The sequence below is a fragment of the Arachis hypogaea genome, chromosome 6 (assembly GCF_003086295.3).
Source record: "Arachis hypogaea cultivar Tifrunner chromosome 6, arahy.Tifrunner.gnm2.J5K5, whole genome shotgun sequence".
Taxonomy (NCBI): Eukaryota; Viridiplantae; Streptophyta; class Magnoliopsida; order Fabales; family Fabaceae; genus Arachis; species Arachis hypogaea.
In genome coordinates, this window is record NC_092041.1 from 102,831,162 (window position 1) to 102,848,232 (window position 17,071).

Consider the following 17,071-nt stretch of genomic DNA (forward strand, 5'->3'; position numbering starts at 1 on the left):
TGTAAATTATTTTATCTATTGGAGAGATTCTGACTATCCCCAAATTTAACGGATTTGTTGAAATTTGGGGCTCGCTTTAGATGGACAATTAGTTGAGGGCTCATGAAATCCGGGAGGTCGGATCTGTAACAAATTTATTTTACATAATTAAAAAGAAAGTATTAGAATAACAGTTGAGTTTTCTTTGTCTGCATATGCTATGTTCTTTGAGTGCGGCTCTCTTCTGGACCTGTGCTAGTGCAAATATTTATGCACAGGGTTTTTTTACACAATTAATTGATTTAAAAAAAATGAACAAATAATCTATACTAATTCGAATTTGATGATCGCAAGACATTTGAAACTTATGTCAGTCTAATTGAAAAAATTAACATGGTTCACAACATAATATATTAAAATAACTTTAAAAAAATAGGGTGTTGTTATTTTAAAAATTAAAATTGAATATGAAAAATCTAAAATATATATTCACATAATATGACACACACCATCATATATCATTTTGCACCAATCATTATTATTGCGTAATACAAATTTAATCATTATATAACTTATATTCAAATCGGTGATGATATATTAATATATAGGCTAATAGCCTAGTACATGGCATGGTCTCTCCTCAAGTTAATTAATTAAATCTGTTGAAAAATGAAATGACAGCATTGTACACTATGTCTTTGGCATTGACCCCCATAACGAAATCAAGATGAGCATAGTCCTTGATGAACTGAACACTAAGCTTATCAGCATCATGAGACTTTAGGGAATCAAGTAAAGTTTGCACATCAACAACATCAGAAAGAGCATCTCGAGCACCATAGCTCAGAAATAGAGGTAGGTCATGAGGGATATTAGATAGGTTGTAAATTGGAGGGGATGCTTTTCCATAGATCCTAATATTTTGGTCTCTTCTCCCATAATTAAACTTTGCCACAACCCCACTTCTAACAACTGCAAAAAATAGTTCACAAATATTTAATCATTTTTAGATTAAAATTCACAAATTATTTATGGCAATATGTAATTACTAATGAACTACTACGTACTCTGGGCAAAGTGTATCAAATTCTTTGTTGATGTTGACTGAGGTTCATTCTGAAAGAGCCTAGCAGCGGAAACGACACAAATGTCCAACACAAGAACAATATGGAAGCACTCACAACACAATATGGAAGCAACTATAACAAGCAAATTAGCAAGTAAAGCAATAACAAGAACACACCAAGATTTTAACGTGGAAAACCCCCTCAATGTGAGAGGTAAAAACCACGGGTCGTCCAAACCAATGAAATAGCTCCACTATAATCAAATGAGATACAAGAGAGTCTCAAACAAAGCACAAAAACGTACATATAACCAGCCAAAACATCAATGCACCAAAGCTCACAAATAATAGGCAAGAAGATGAAATATACCCAAAAAACAGAGCTGATGTCGAAGCCAATTTCTCCCTCTGCAGACCTCCAATTAAAATCTCCACCGTTCAGAATGAAGAACAAGATATGAAGAATCTACAATTTAAATTTCAAGCCGATCCAACGGTGAACAACTGAGAAACTGCCATTTGAAATTTACTGCTTTGGGCAAAAACGGGAATTCTGTTTTCCTTCCTCTCTCTCACTTGGTGGCTATTCTCTCTTTCTCTCAAAAGACCTCAAAAACTGAATTAGGGTTGTGACACTAGGGTGAAAGAATACACCCCCAAAATGTTGGGCAGGGCCTCACAAAGGAGAGAAAAAACCCAACAAATCTCCCCCTTCTCGACTAGGTGGAGGCCCTCGCCATTCCGGCGATCAAACAACATGTTTCAAACTTTTCTCTTGACAATGCTTTTGTCATCATATCAGCACCATTGTCATCAGTGTGAACTTTCTCAAGTTCCAACAACTTAGAATCTAACACATCCCGTATCTAGTGATACCTAATATTGATATGTTTAGATCTTGGATGAAAAGTAGAATTCTTGGCAAGATGAATAGCACTTTGGCTATCACACAACAAGACATAACGGTCTTGCTTAAAACCAAGTGCTGCAAGAAACTTCTTCATCCACAACAACTCTTTACATGCTTCAGTTGCTGCAATAAACTCTGCCTCTGTGGTAGAAAGTGCAACACACTTCTGTAACCTTGACTGCCATGAAATAGCTCCCCCTGCAAACTTGACCAAATAACCTGAAGTAGACTTTCGAGAATCAATATCTCCTGCCATGTCTGCATCAGTAAAGCCAACTAGCAAAGGTTTCTCACCACCAAAACTCAAACTCAAGTTAGTTGTACCTTTGAGATATCTCATAATCCATTTAACAGCATTCGAATGTTCTTTACCTGGATTAGAGAGAAAACGACTCACTGTACCAACCGCATGAGCAATGTCTGGTCTAGTACACACTATAGCATACATCAAGCTTCCAACAGCTGAAGCATAAGAAATTTCATTCATTGCTTGTTTCTCCTCATCAGTGATTGGACACTACTTAGTACTCAACTTAAAATGAGGAGCAAAAGAACTAGCAACACATTTGGCATCATTCATGCCAACCTTTGAAGCACCTTCTTTATGTACTTCTCCTGTGACAAATAAAGCTTCTTGGAATCTCTATAACGAGTAATAGTCATGCCCAAAATCTGTTTGGCAGGACCCAAGTCCTTCATAGCAAAGAACCTGCTCAACTGTTTCTTCAACTCATTAATCCTCAAAGCATTCTTGCCCACAATCAAAATATCATCCACATAAAGCAAAAAAATGATAAAATCATCATCAGAAAATTTTTGCACAAATACACAATGATCTGAAGTTATCTTACGGTAACCATGCTTCTCCATAATAGATTCAAACTTCTTGTACCACTGTCTTGGAGCTTGCTTCAACCCATAAAGACTCTTCTTAAGCTTGCACACAAAATCTTCCTTTCCTTTAATAACAAAGCCCTCCGGTTGCTCCATGTAGATCTCCTTATCTAAATCACCATGAAGAAAAGCTGTCTTCACATCCATTTGCTCAAACTCCAAATCAAGAGACGCTGCTAATCCAAGCACAGCACGAATGGATGACATCCTCACAACAGGAGAAAAGATCTCCTCATAATCAACACCTTTTCTCTGGCTAATACCTCTAACAACCAATCTAGCCTTATACCGAGGCTTAGAATTGTGTTCTTCATTCTTGATTCTGAATACCCATTTGTTCTTCAAAACTCGCATACCCTTCGGTAGCTTCACCAACTCATAGGTATCATTCTCAAGCAAGGACTTCATTTCTTCTTGCATAGCTTCAAGCCATTGAGCTTTGCTTTCATCTTCAATAGCCTCTCCAAAGCATTCAGGTTCTCCCCCATCAGTCAACAAAATAAACTCATGTGGAGAATACCTTGATGAAGGCTTCCTCTCTCTTGTAGACCTTCTGAGTGCATTTGCAGGAATTTCCAAAGCTGGTTCTTCATCTTGATCATCATCACCAACTTCATCAAGTATCGGATCAACTGTTCCATCTTCACCTGCACTTGTATCATGCTCATTATTTTGAGCTTCAACTCTACCATCTTCTACCATAGGCATAGAGGGAGTAATATCCATCTCAGAAAAATCATTACTAGGCTGAACCATTGGCTTCTCTGCATGATCAACATCCTTCAATGTTTGGTCTTCAACAAAGACAACATCTCTACTTCGAATCACCTTCTTGTTAACAGGATCATAAAACCTGTAACCAAACACATCCATGCCATAGTCAATAAAAATACACTGCCTAGTCTTTACATCAAGTTTAGATCTCTCATCTTTAGGAATATGAACAAAAGCTTTACATCCAAAGACTCTTAAATGATCATAAGAAACATCATTACCTGACCATACCTTCTCTGGCACTTCAAATTGCAAGGGAACACATGGTGTCCGGTTCAAGACATGAACAACAGTGCTCAAAGCTTCACCCCAAAAGGATTTTGCCAATCCAGATTGTGACAACAAGCACCTAACTCTTTCAACCAGTGTTCTGTTCATCCTTTCAGCCAAGCCATTCAACTGAGGAGTCTTTGGAGGAGTCTTCTGATGTCTTATACCATGCTCTTTACAATAAGCATCAAATGGACCTGAGTACTCACCACCATTGTCAGTACGAATGCATTTCAACTTCTTCCCAGTTTCTCTTTCAACAGAAGCTTGAAATTGCTTGAACACATTCAAAACTTGATCTTTGGTCTTCAAAGTGTAAACCCATAATTTCCTAGAATGATCATCAATAAAGGTTACAAAATAGATAGACCCTCCAAGTGTTCTTATCTTCATCGGCCCACATACATAAGAATGCACCAAATCAAGTATCTCCGGCTTCCTTGAAGGTGGATAGCTCTTGAAAGAAACCCTGTTTTGTTTTCCAGCAAAGCAATGATTGCACTTTTGCAAAGCAACCTTACAACCAGATAAAAGATTCCTCTTGGATAACATATTCATACCTTTCTCACTCATATGACATAATCTCTTATGCCATAAATCAGTTTTATCAACAAACTCAGCAGTATTAACAACATCTTTCATAATCTTTGCTTGAGTTAAATAAAGAGTATAGTGTCTTGTACCTCTAGCAACAACCATGAAACCCTTGGTGAGCTTCCAGTTATCACGAGAAAATGAGCTATCCAAGTCTTCATCACACAACTTACCAACAGAAAGTAAGTTCAACCGAATATCTGGAACATGCTTCACACGCTTCAAAGTCAACTTGGTACCGTTGGAGGTTTCTAAACAAACCTGTCCAACACCTTGATGAGCCATTTTCACATCACCAAAATCACCAGGAGTATAGGACGTAAACAAATCCCTCCTAGATGTAACATGAATAGAAGCACCGCTATCAATCACCCAACTAGTGCTATTATCAACAAGGTTAACAGATTCAAACTCCTCAACAACAAGAAAATCATCATGAGTTACATTAACCTTGTCTTCCTTGTTACCATCATCTTTATTTGTGCTCTTGTCTTTACTTGCCTTGGCTTTTTCCTTCTTTAGCTGCCAACAAAATCTCTTCACATGTCCCTTTTGACCACAATGATGACACTCAATATTCTTATACTTTCCTCGAGACTTGCTTCTGCTTTGATCTCTACCTTTAGGACCTCGACTTTTGCTTCTCCCCATAGACTCAGAAACAAGAACATCTGAATGTGTAGTCGATGTACCTTGTGACTTTCTTCTCATCTCTTCATTCAAAACACTACTCTTGGCAAGATCCATAGAGATTACACCATCAGGAGCAGAATTGGACAATGACATTCTGAGAATTTCCCACGAGTCTGGTAAGGAGCCAAGAAGTAACAATCCTTGAACCTCTTCATCAAACTTGATGCCCATGGAAGATAACTGATTCATAATTCCTTGGAAATTATTCAAGTGATCTGTCATTAATGTCCCATCTGTATACTTCAAAGCCAACAACTGCTTGATCAAAAACATCTTGTTATTCCCAGTTTTTCGAGCATACAACTGTTCAAGCTTAATCCAAAGGGTCCGAGCATGTGTTTCTCTAATAATATGGTTCAACACATTATCGTCAACCCACTGCCTAATATATCCACAGACTTGTCTATGCAACAAAGTCCAATCATCATCAGACTTATCATTAGGCTTCTCTGTACCAAAAACTGGTTGATGAAAATTTTTGACATAAAGCAAATCTTCCATCTTTGACTTCCACAAATCATAATTAGGACCATTAAGAATGATCATCCTACTAGTATTAGTATTAGCTTCCATTGTTCACAGAATCACAAGCCCAGAAAAATACCAACAAGCTCTGATGCCAGTATGAAAGAGCCTAGCAGCGGAAACGACACAAATGTCCAACACAAGAACAATATGGAAGCACTCACAACACAATATGGAAGCAACTATAACAAGCAAATATAGCAAGTAAAGCAATAACAAGAACACACCAAGATTTTAACGTGGAAAACCCCCTCAATGTGAGAGGTAAAAACCACGGGTCGTCCAGACCAATGAAATAGCTCCACTATAATCAAATGAGATACAAGAGAGTCTCAAACAAAGCACAAAAACGTGCATATAACCAGCCAAAACATTAATGCACCAAAGCTCACAAATAATAGGCAAGAAGATGAAATATACCCAAAAAACAGAGCTGATGTCGAAGCCAATTTCTCCCTCTGCAGACCTCCAATTAAAATCTCCACCGTTCAGAATGAAGAACAAGATGTGAAGAATCTACAGTTTAAATTTCGCATCGATCCAACGGTGAAAGAATGAGAAACTGCCGTTCCAAAATTTCTGCTCTGTGTAAAAATGGGAAACCTAATTTCTCTCTTGCGAAACCAATTTCTCCTACTGCAAATATCCAATCAACATCTCCACCGACCAGAATGAAGAAAAAGACGATAGGAACACGCAGTTTAAATTTCAAGCCGATCCAACGGTGAACAACTGAGAAACTGCCATTTGAAATTTACTGCTTTAGGCAAAAACGGAAATTCTGTTTTTCTTCCTCTCTCTCTCACTTGGTGGCTATTCTCTCTTTCTCTCAAAAGACCTCAAAAACTGAATTAAGGTTGTGACACTAGAGTAAAAGAATACACCCTAAAATATTGGGCTGGGCCTCACAAAAGAGAGAAAAAACCCAACACATTCTTCAAGAATAGACTAACAGCTGAAGAATTCAGGCAACAATTATTACCTGAAAAAAAAATTGAGTGTAGATAGTTATTAAAATATTATGTCTAATTCAAATTCATTACCATGCATTTGTGTATATTTAATTATTTATATTTATCGTTTTATATATTTTTTTCTAAGAAAATATAATAATTATCCAACAAAACTAATGAATATTTTATTATATAATAATTAGACTCTTTATATTCAAATAATCAAAGTCTTTTAACACCATATAATCAAATTTCTTATGAATATAAAAAATTAGTTAATTATTTCTGTTTTTTTTATTGTGACTTTATCATAAATATAAATCTAATTTGATTGTATTATTTCTGAAGTTTTGTAATAATAAGTGTAAATCAAATTACTTAATTATTTATAAAACTTAACTAAAAAAAGTCAATATATGCTTATTTTATATTTAATATATATTTATATGCAAGTAACTCTTTTTTTAGTGACAATGTAATATAATTATTTTTTAATTGTTTCTATTCTATCCAGTGGTTGAAATCAAATTATCAATAGAGTATGGTCAAGGTCAAAACCGGTTATAGCAGTGAACAAGTCCGAACAATCAACTCCAGGCTGAGCGCAAAGTTGCTTGAGAAAGGATTGAAAAGGTATCCTATTAAAAAATTAAAAATTAAAAATGCATTATACAACACACATAAAAGTTTTAAAAAATATATCTTAAAAGACAATAAAAAATAATTTAAAAATCACTTTTTTTATTTTGTAATTACCTTGTACTTTATTTTGTGTTATTTAATTACTGTTAAAATAATTAAATAATATAAACATAGTAAATGTATAATTAAATTAAATTAAATAATTTTAGATTATTATGTCTTTAATATAAGGGGATAAATATTGTGTTGGTACCTAATATTGAGGGTCAGAATCAAAACCGTCCCTGATGTAATTTTTTATTTAAAAATCTTCTTCAATATTTTTTTGTATTAAAATTGTCATTTTTAATAACATTTTTTTCTAAATGACAAAAATGCCCCTTTTTACCTAAACCCTAAACCAGTTCACTCTTTTTCTTCTCTTCCATTAGTTCACTCTTCTTCTCCATTAACAAAATTCAAAACTACAAATCCTTCTTCTTCCATTAACAAAATTTAAAACTACAAATCATTAAATACAATTAACAACAACAACAACAATCACAAATCCTTACAAAATTAGAAACTGTGATAAACAACGTCAAATTCTTCAAATCCAACAACAACCACATATTTAGAATTAAAAAAATAAAAAAATAAAAAAGCATCAGCATTTAGAAACAATCCAAAAATAACATCAGAACAAAACAAAAGAAAAAATTATTCTTCAAATTCAACAACAACAACAACAATAACAACAACAATAGATTCAGATTAAAAAAAAATAGAAAATGAAAAAAGCAACAATAATCCAAAAACAAGAACAAAGATTAGAGAAGGTGGTTGCAGTAACAGCATCGACGTAAGGAGGGAGCAGCTCGGCGGTGACTTCCTTCAGCCTTGACGAAAACATTTGAAAATTAGGATTTGTGATTAATTTAAAAATTAGAGATTGTGATGAATAAGAACAGGAATTAGGAACTTGAATATTAATTTACCTATACAGTGACAGTGGAGCTACGTGGTGGTGGTGGCAGTGAATCTGGATAGTAAAGAGTAGGGAGGGAAGGGGAAGGGAGGCGCGGCAGTGATGCTGAAAATGTGAGGAACACAACCACCATCACCACCACTACCTCCCGACGACAATGAGGAACAAGAGGCGAGAGCGAGGTCCAAGTGCGGTGAGGCAAGGCGAGGCGAGGGCAAGGCGTGGTGAATCAAAGGCGAGGGGGAAGTTGAGGCGTGGCGAGACGAGGTCGAGGGGGAGGGTGTCTGCGACGATGACGGCGAGACTTTTTTCTTTCCTTCTCTTTCAGTCTCTACCCGCTTCTCTCTCTTCTCTGAATGAGACTGAGAAGAAGTGAAGAACAAAGAAGCAAGGCTCTCTCTCTCTCTCTCTCTCTCTCTCTCTCTCTCTCTCTCTCTCTCTCTCTCTCTCTCTATATATATATATATATATATATATATATATATATATATATATATATATATATATATATATATATATATATATATATATATATATATATATATGACCAAATCAGTACTCGAAAGATTCAAACGCTGACATTTTGGTACCTCACTATTGTTATTGACAAAATGATTCTTAAAAGATTTTAAAATTTGACAAGCGTACCCACGAGTTCACCGAAGAACATTTCCGACATGTACAGTGCTGATATGGCCACCGTATTTTGGTGACTTGGCAAACCACCCTCAAAATTCCCTCCCCAACGCACATTCCCTCCCCTTCCCTCTTCCTCCCTGTTGCAGCCCCCATCCCCAACACACACTTCTCCCCCGTCGCAGTTCCTGCCGCATCACAAGCCCCTCCCCAACGTACACTTTTCTTTCTCCCTCAACACCACTATTCACAGCAACAACAACTTTAACATTAAAAGCAATAACAACCTCTACCTCTCTCTCTCTCCAAAACACACTACCCCTTCGATCCCTCCTTCAACCCCACACTCTCTCTCTTCACCACTCTCCCTTTTTCAACGTATACTTCTCTCTCCCTTCCTCAATACCACCATTCATAGCAACAACAATCTCAACATCAACAGAGTTGTCCCAAATTATGAATTATCCCTCAACACCACTAAAATATTAGCGTTTGAATTTTTGAAATACTGATTTAGTCATTACCTCAAACTAAAATAATACTTACCTCAATAATAAAAAATACATAAATTATATTACATGTATGAAACGTGATAGAGTTGAAGTATACATAACCAGACGGCTATTTTTGTTTTGTTATTAACTTCTTACCCTCTTGTACTGAATTCCGCTATCCCCAATGTTTTTATGAGCTATTGGGCAAAAGAGTGAAAGACAAAAACAAGGTCATTTTATCATGTGTACAGTGTTATACAAGTTATAAATTTCATAAAATTAAACAGGAAAACAAAATTTCTTTTATGCCCTTTACAATAGCTAGTTATATGTCATAAAAAGAGAAAAATACTATAGAGTTATCAGAATTTTTTTTTTATCATCAGTTAACTATCAATATTTAAAAATATGGAATAAAATATGTTATTAGATTATTAGACTATAGTTAAATGATGAACAAAAATAATAAATTTTGATAATTTTTAAAATTTTTTAAAAAAATTATGATACATATTACTATAAATAAAATTTAGTATAGTTCTGTAAATTAATGCACTTAGCTATGCTGTTTGTTTGAATATATTAATAAAACAAAAGAAGAAACAATTTTTTATGATAGTAGTAAAAGATAAATAAAGGAGATGTATGTTGATGAGTATTGAGATGAATTAATTGTTATATGGTGTATGAATATTAAGTTGGTTGTATTTAGTTACCTGATCAAGAAATAACCTATCTGCAACATTTAATAGTTCAGTGGTCATATGACTCAAATAGGCTACGGGGCTCAATAATGCCGCTGATTTTAGTTTATTCACCAATTTCCCTTCCGAGAAGGAAGTCAAAGCTATCAATGTTCCCTGCCAAACATGTTCTTTAATTTCCCAGACAATACACTATTGTTATTCTATGTGATTATTTATTCTCATCACGATATCCATGCCTGCTGTAATAATTTGTAAATTTGTTTCAATTTAATTCATAATTCCAAGTACACTAAGTCACTAGTAACCGCCAAACTCTTAATACTTAATAGTTAATAATTAAGATGAATAAATTAGTAATAACCAGAGTTATTTTGGTAAAAAAATTGTAATTATAGATTTTAATGAATGTGTAAAACTGTAAATAGTCACAATGATAGATGTAATTAATTAAACCGTGTTCTAAATATATGGTTCAAAAATTAAAAAATTTAATATATTAAAATTTAAAGTTTATACATTTTCAATATTTTATTCACAATATCAATAAAAAGTGCCACATTGACAATGCAAATTATAAAAAAATAATTTTTAAATTAATAGTATTCGAATTTTTATAATAAATTTATTTTTAATTGCTGTTTCTAAAATATTTAAATTTAAAATAAAAATAATTTCGAATAATTAACTGATATGAATAAAAAACTTAACTCCGTTACTTTTCAAAATAGGTAACATAACTAAATTAAAAGTTGAAAGAGTTTAAATCTTCTAAAGTAAAAAAATAATAAAATAATAAAATAAAAAATTAATTATTATTAAATTTATAATTTTTATAAAATATATATTTAATAATTATATTGTATGTAAATTAAAATCACTTACTAAAATCAGTTATTAATATAAAATATAGATGTTAAAATATTAAATATATTTTAAAAATAAACTAAACAATATATATTTATATATAAATACATAATAATTAATTTTAATGTATAAATAATATTTTTAATATTTTATTATTTTAATTTAATAATAATTAATCTCTCCATATTCAATTAAGAGATTGCGAGTTTGAATCTCCTATCTTTGATAAAAAAAAAATTTTTTACTTAAAAAAATCTCGAACGAAGCTGAAGTAAAAGTAAGCAAGCAAGAAACAAAGTAGGTGATGTAGTACCTGTGAATGGCCGATGTAATGAATCTTTTGTCCTGTATGGTTGGACACATACTCCACAACAGCACGTAGATCATAGCTACCCAGTTCATCCCACGTCCAATTCCAGTACGCCTGTGTTGTTATTCACAAAATTAAGATTCTATTTTTATATTTTTTTAATTTTATGAGTGATTTAAATAATATAGTTTAAAGATAAGAAATAAAAAGGGAAGAGAAAGAAGAAAGTAAACCGGAGTAGAAGGGTCCAATGAGATATGGCGGCGGCTAAATCTGGTGCCTCTGGTGTTAGAAATCCAAACATCGAAGCCGTTATCAGCTAATATCAGTGGCAGGTTTTGCTCTGGACCGTTCAAAAGCCATGTCATTCCGTCCTGCACCCACGTATACATATATACTTTAAAGTAAATACTCTATTTCACCTTGGTAATTACTTAAAGGACTATGAGGCTTTTAAAACAAAATATCCACATTTGACCTTAGCTCGTATGTGTGAAACTATATATATACTTTTCAATAATAATTTGAACACGTATATCTTAATAAGTTCATATTATGTGAAAGAAAAAGTATAGGGAGTTAATGGTCTAAACATACAATATGTACAATGGAGGTTTATGAAGTATTAGAGATATGATCACTAGTGTTACATTGTCCTGTCAGATTACGCTTTTAAGATAAGTGGATTCATGACATGGTATTAGAGTTCTAGATCCGAAAGGTCAAGGGTTCGATTCTTGGTGAACTCCAAAATTAACTTAAGTTTTTAGGATGAGATGTTTATTATAAATGGTATTCGTTCATTTTATTCATGAACCAAAAGTTTAGCCCATTGTATACATTGTACACTTAGGCTATTGGCTCCCTAGCACTACCCTATGTGAAATTAGTAATTATCGCGCTAATAACCAGCATTTTCCACAAAAACTAATATACATATTTAGGTAATTAAACTTCACTTTAAAATAACTAATAATAATCTCACTAACATATTTATAATGACACACTTAAAATTAAACTCTAGCAAATACAATGCAGTATGATGTCAATTATATATTTTGCTAATAAAAAAATGTATGTATGTGAATTGACACGTTATATATGCATGATAGGCAAATAAAGAGTCGTAATAATTCAAGAATAATATATAGTAGGGTGTTTATTGTGTGCACTACTTACCACTAATATTCCATGCTGAATTATCACTGGCTGCTTCTTATTATTATTATTCCCATTGCCACTTCTACCTTCTGGGATTCTTTGGACGCTAAGAATGTACCCATCTGCAGTTGTAACCTCAGAAAAAAAGAAGAAGATATTGGGTAACGTTTACCAAATATAGTAGTTTCTTTCAAGTTAATAAATAACCTCTATGTCTCCCACAATTTTAACATAACCATCACAATTCAAAAATATATACTACGAAACATTCAAAACTTAAAATTAACGGAATATTTTTCTTTAAAAATATATACAAAAGTTTTATGGTGGTATTAATTTTAGTGGTTAAGGATGGCATAAGTTTGACCAACAAATAGAATATTGACATATAACAAGAAAATTATTCTCTCTCTTATAATTTTTTATGATTATTTTTATCAAAATAATTTCTTATAATTATTTTTATAATTATAAAAAATAATTAAAAAAAATAAAACTAAAATAATTTTTAATTATATTTATAATTATTATTTTATTATTATTTTTATTTTTAAAAAATAATTTTTTATAATTATTTTTGCTAGAATGATTTTTTATAATTATTTTTATTATTATTATTTTTAATAATTTTTAAAAATAATACCAAAATTATTTTTTAATTATTTTTTATTAATTTTTATCAAAATAAATTTTTTTATAATTATTTTTTCTTTTTGTAATCTTGGAAAACTAAAACTAAAATAATATTCTCTCTTATAATTTTTTATGATTATTTTTAAACTAACACCAAGAGAGAGAATATCATTTTGGTGTTAGTTTTTCAAAATTACAAAAAAATAATTATAAAAACTTATTTTTTAAAATAAAAATAATAATAAAAATAATTAAAAAATAAAAATAATTATAAAAAATTATTTTAGTAAAAATAATTATAAAAATTATTTTTAAAAATAAAAATAATAATTATAAATATAATTATAAAATTTTTTGGTATTATTTTTTTAAATTATTTTTTATAATTATGAAAATAATTATAAGAAATTATTTTGATAAAAATAATCATAAAAGATTATAAGAGAGAGAAAATTATTTTGATTTTAGATTTAATTTTTTGTCATATGTCAATATTCTATTTGTTGGTAAATTTATGCCATCCTTAGCCACCAAAATCAATGCTACCAGAGAACTTCCTAAATATATAATCAAAAAACCTAATTCTAAAAATGCATGGTCAAAGAACTAACACTAAAAACATGTAATTAAAGAGGTTCTTATGAAAAAAATATTTTATTAATTTAAAATTTTTTTTAATTTTAATATTTTTTACACAAAAATAATTTAATTATAAAATTAAAAACAGTATAAAGATTCTACTAAAAAATTATAAAAATTAAATTATAAATTTAGTAAAACTATAAGAACTAATAAAATAATTAAAATTTTAAAATAATAACATGTTATTTTTAACAAAAATTAAAGACTAATTTGTTATTTCTTAAAAACAATTGTAGATGATTTAAAAGAAATATGAGATTGATTTTTTTGAAAAAATAAATTTATTTAAAAATTTAATCTTAATATATTATCAACATAAATTAATTTTACATATGTATTGGATGTATAATGTCACGTTAAAATTTTTTTCATATTAATTACATAAATAATAATATTATTATTAATTAAATAAAATATTTTATATTATCAATACATTAAAATTAAAAACAAATAAAAAAAAGCATTATAATAGGACATGTCAAGTCATGCATTGCATATTTGCATGTTAACGTGGGAAGGACAATGACATCATGAGAAAGGACAAAAGAACTTTAGATTGCACAAATAATGTAATTTGGTTTACTATAATTGCCACAATTTATGCATAAATCGAGATTCGATTTATTTGTTTTCACTATTTTAACATAAATTGATTCAATGCAATTGGATTTACATGTTTATGGTAGATTCGAATTTACTAAATACGATTTACATGAATTGAATAAAAGATATAAATGTATTAAAATTAGAAATAGGACATTTATGTAAAATTTTTCTACTATCATTTTATTAATGTAATTTATCTTATCAAAAATGTTATTTGTACACTAAAATTAATCATTAAAATTAGTCATCAATGTATTTGTATATAAATACATATGTGATTTAATTTATTTTCAATATATATTTATATTTCAATATATATTTTATATTAGTGGCTGATTTTGGTGGCTAATTTTATTGTACACATAACATAACCCTTATTCTAAATTTATCTATTTTTCCAACAAAATATATATATATATATATATATCTTAATAAGTTAATTATAATGAAAAATTAAAATTAAAAATATTATAAATTTGAACAAAATTAAAATTAAGAGAACTATTTAGATAAAGACGCTTAAAACGTCTTTTTAAAAAAATATTTTTTAATAATTAAAATTTAATATATATAAATAATTAAACTTTGTTATTTTTGTCAAAATTAGATTAGATAAATTAATTTGGCTAAAAAATTAGTGAACTATCATTTAAACTGATCTAAATTAATATTTTTTAATAAAAATAACTACAATATTTCTATTATAAAAAATAACTAAAATACTCTTATTATTATTATTATTATTATTATTATTATTATTATTATTTGAAAACTCTAAATCTTAATCCTTCTCTTCTTTCCGTGTCATTATAGAGTTAAGATTTAGAATTTTTAAAATTATATATATATATATATATATATAAAATAAAAATATTTTAGTCATTTTTTATAATAGATTTATTGTAGTCATTTTCTACAAAAAATAATATTTATGTAGACTGATTCAAGATTTAGTTTATCAATTTTTTGCCAAATCAATTTATATGACCTAATTTTGATAAAAATAACATGATTTAATCAACTATAAGTATTAAATTTTAATTACTATAAAATATTAAAAAAAATGTTTTAAGTGTTTCTGTCTGAATGGCTCTTTAAAATTAATTATAAGAATTTGACTTTTCTAATGTCTGAAATTTGGTTTCCTACATGTTTAACTAAATTGACTTTTTATGTAGGCGAATTTCTACGTTTTTGACAATGGTTAAATAATGTTGCCGCTTATAAAAAACGTCACCTAAAATCTAGGGCAACATTTTCAACCTTTGGCAAGGTGATTATATATCTAATATGTCGTAGTGTGCTATACTATAAGTAATGTTTTTATGCACGTCTTTATTTTCTTAAGGCCTCTGTTATGGTTCTTACTTGAAGTTCCTGGCACTTGTAACCATGAACAACAACAGAAGAGGCACATATGCCATCACCTAAGGAGCCACGGCTAGAGCCCTGTGCTCCTGAATGAACCACAGAAGATGAAAAGAAAAATAAAAGCCACAGGGTACTCGCCAAGAGAGACATAATAATAATAACGGTTTATTATTTTATGCTTATGAAGGTGTGGGGATAATTGAGTAGTAGATAAAGAGAGAAGGGAGAGGGGTGTGTGAAATAATGAAAGAGAAATTAGGAGGACAAAGGAATTGGAAAACAGACTTGGTTTCTGATTCTCATGTGTTTTACTCTCTTTAATTTATGGTGGATACTACCATGAAGATTTTACTATTGTCTTCATATGAAGATACTTCTTTTTTACCATTAGATGATAAAATGTATGGTTTGATTTTGATGTGTTGCAAAAGTGTTATTTTTTTTAAAGTGTGGCTAAACAAACAAAGTACACTTTTAACACAAGAATCTTCATAAAAAGATGTTTTTAGCATCTTCATTTGAGTAGTTGCCTTAATTTATAGTGTTTATTAAGGTCTAAAAGGATATGGTTTTCTCTTTTCTTTGAGCGTTTTGGGAAGTCATTGAGGGTCCACTAATATTTGGAACTTCTTCCTTAGGGCTATTGGTAACTCACAATGACTTAATTAGATTAAGGGTTTAATAAATCAAAACTGTCCAACAATTAATGGTTTTAAACTAAAATGATACTCCTTCTTACTATGAATTCAGCAGTTTTATTAAAATTTGACTAGCACTTAACGAACACAAAAAATAAATAATTTTATATTATTAGATATAATCTTATACCATTAAAAATATTAATGATAACTAATTAATTGTTATAAATTATAAAATTTGTTAGCCCACTAACACTCCTCTTAAATTAATTGTCTCTTCCGTTTTAAATCAGTATTGATTTAAATAATATTTTTTATGGTTAACTACTAAATCGATATTCGACAATTTAACTGTTAACAAAACTTTTTTAAAAAATATTATCGACAATACAGTTTTTAAATAATTTAAAAATATGATAAAAAATTCAATAAATATTATATTTTTTGTAAGTAACAAAAAAATTTTATATTTAGTAAACAACTTATTTATTAATTATATCTAAATTTCTGTAGCAATATTTAAATAAATATTTAAAAGATGCAAAAAAAATTTGGAACAAACTTTTTTTTCTAGATTTTTCTCTTTATTTTTTAAAAATATGTGGTCATTCACAGTAAAAAAAACTTCACTTGACAAAAAATTACCAAATTTTAAAAAAAAAATTATTTTTTAATAATAATTATAAAAATTTGCATTAAAATTTCATCTCTAAATTTTTTCAAAATGTTTTTTAGGGGTTCG

General features: G+C 29.9%; 1 protein-coding gene across 1 annotated transcript; it reads right to left on the reverse strand.

Annotated features, from left to right (window-relative positions):
- Positions 1–628: 628 nt before the first annotated feature.
- LOC112698261 (triacylglycerol lipase 2-like) lies at positions 629–15,841 on the reverse strand. Its single transcript, XM_025751582.1, has 10 exons — positions 15,689–15,841; positions 12,458–12,574; positions 11,512–11,652; positions 11,282–11,392; positions 10,114–10,257; positions 9,554–9,594; positions 7,217–7,296; positions 6,638–6,687; positions 1,047–1,095; positions 629–951 (listed from the first exon to the last, which is right to left on the reverse strand). The coding sequence occupies exons 1-10, from the start codon at positions 15,839–15,841 to the stop codon at positions 629–631; spliced, it is 1,209 nt and encodes a 402-aa protein (XP_025607367.1).
- Between the last annotated feature and the right edge of the window lie 1,230 nt (positions 15,842–17,071).

What these genes read in the sequence shown, in the direction of transcription:
- LOC112698261 (XM_025751582.1), bottom strand. Translation starts at nt 15,841, where the DNA reads ATGTCTCTCTTGGCGAGTACCCTGTGGCTTTTATTTTTCTTTTCATCT. An exon ending in ACAAGTGCCAGGAACTTCAA is followed by an intron (nt 12,575 to 15,688) that starts GTAAGAACCATA and finishes TTTTTTTCTGAG; the next exon opens with GTTACAACTGCAGATGGGTA. An exon ending in ATAGGTTATTTCTTGATCAG is followed by an intron (nt 9,595 to 10,113) that starts GTAACTAAATAC and finishes TTTGCCCAATAG; the next exon opens with CTCATAAAAACATTGGGGAT.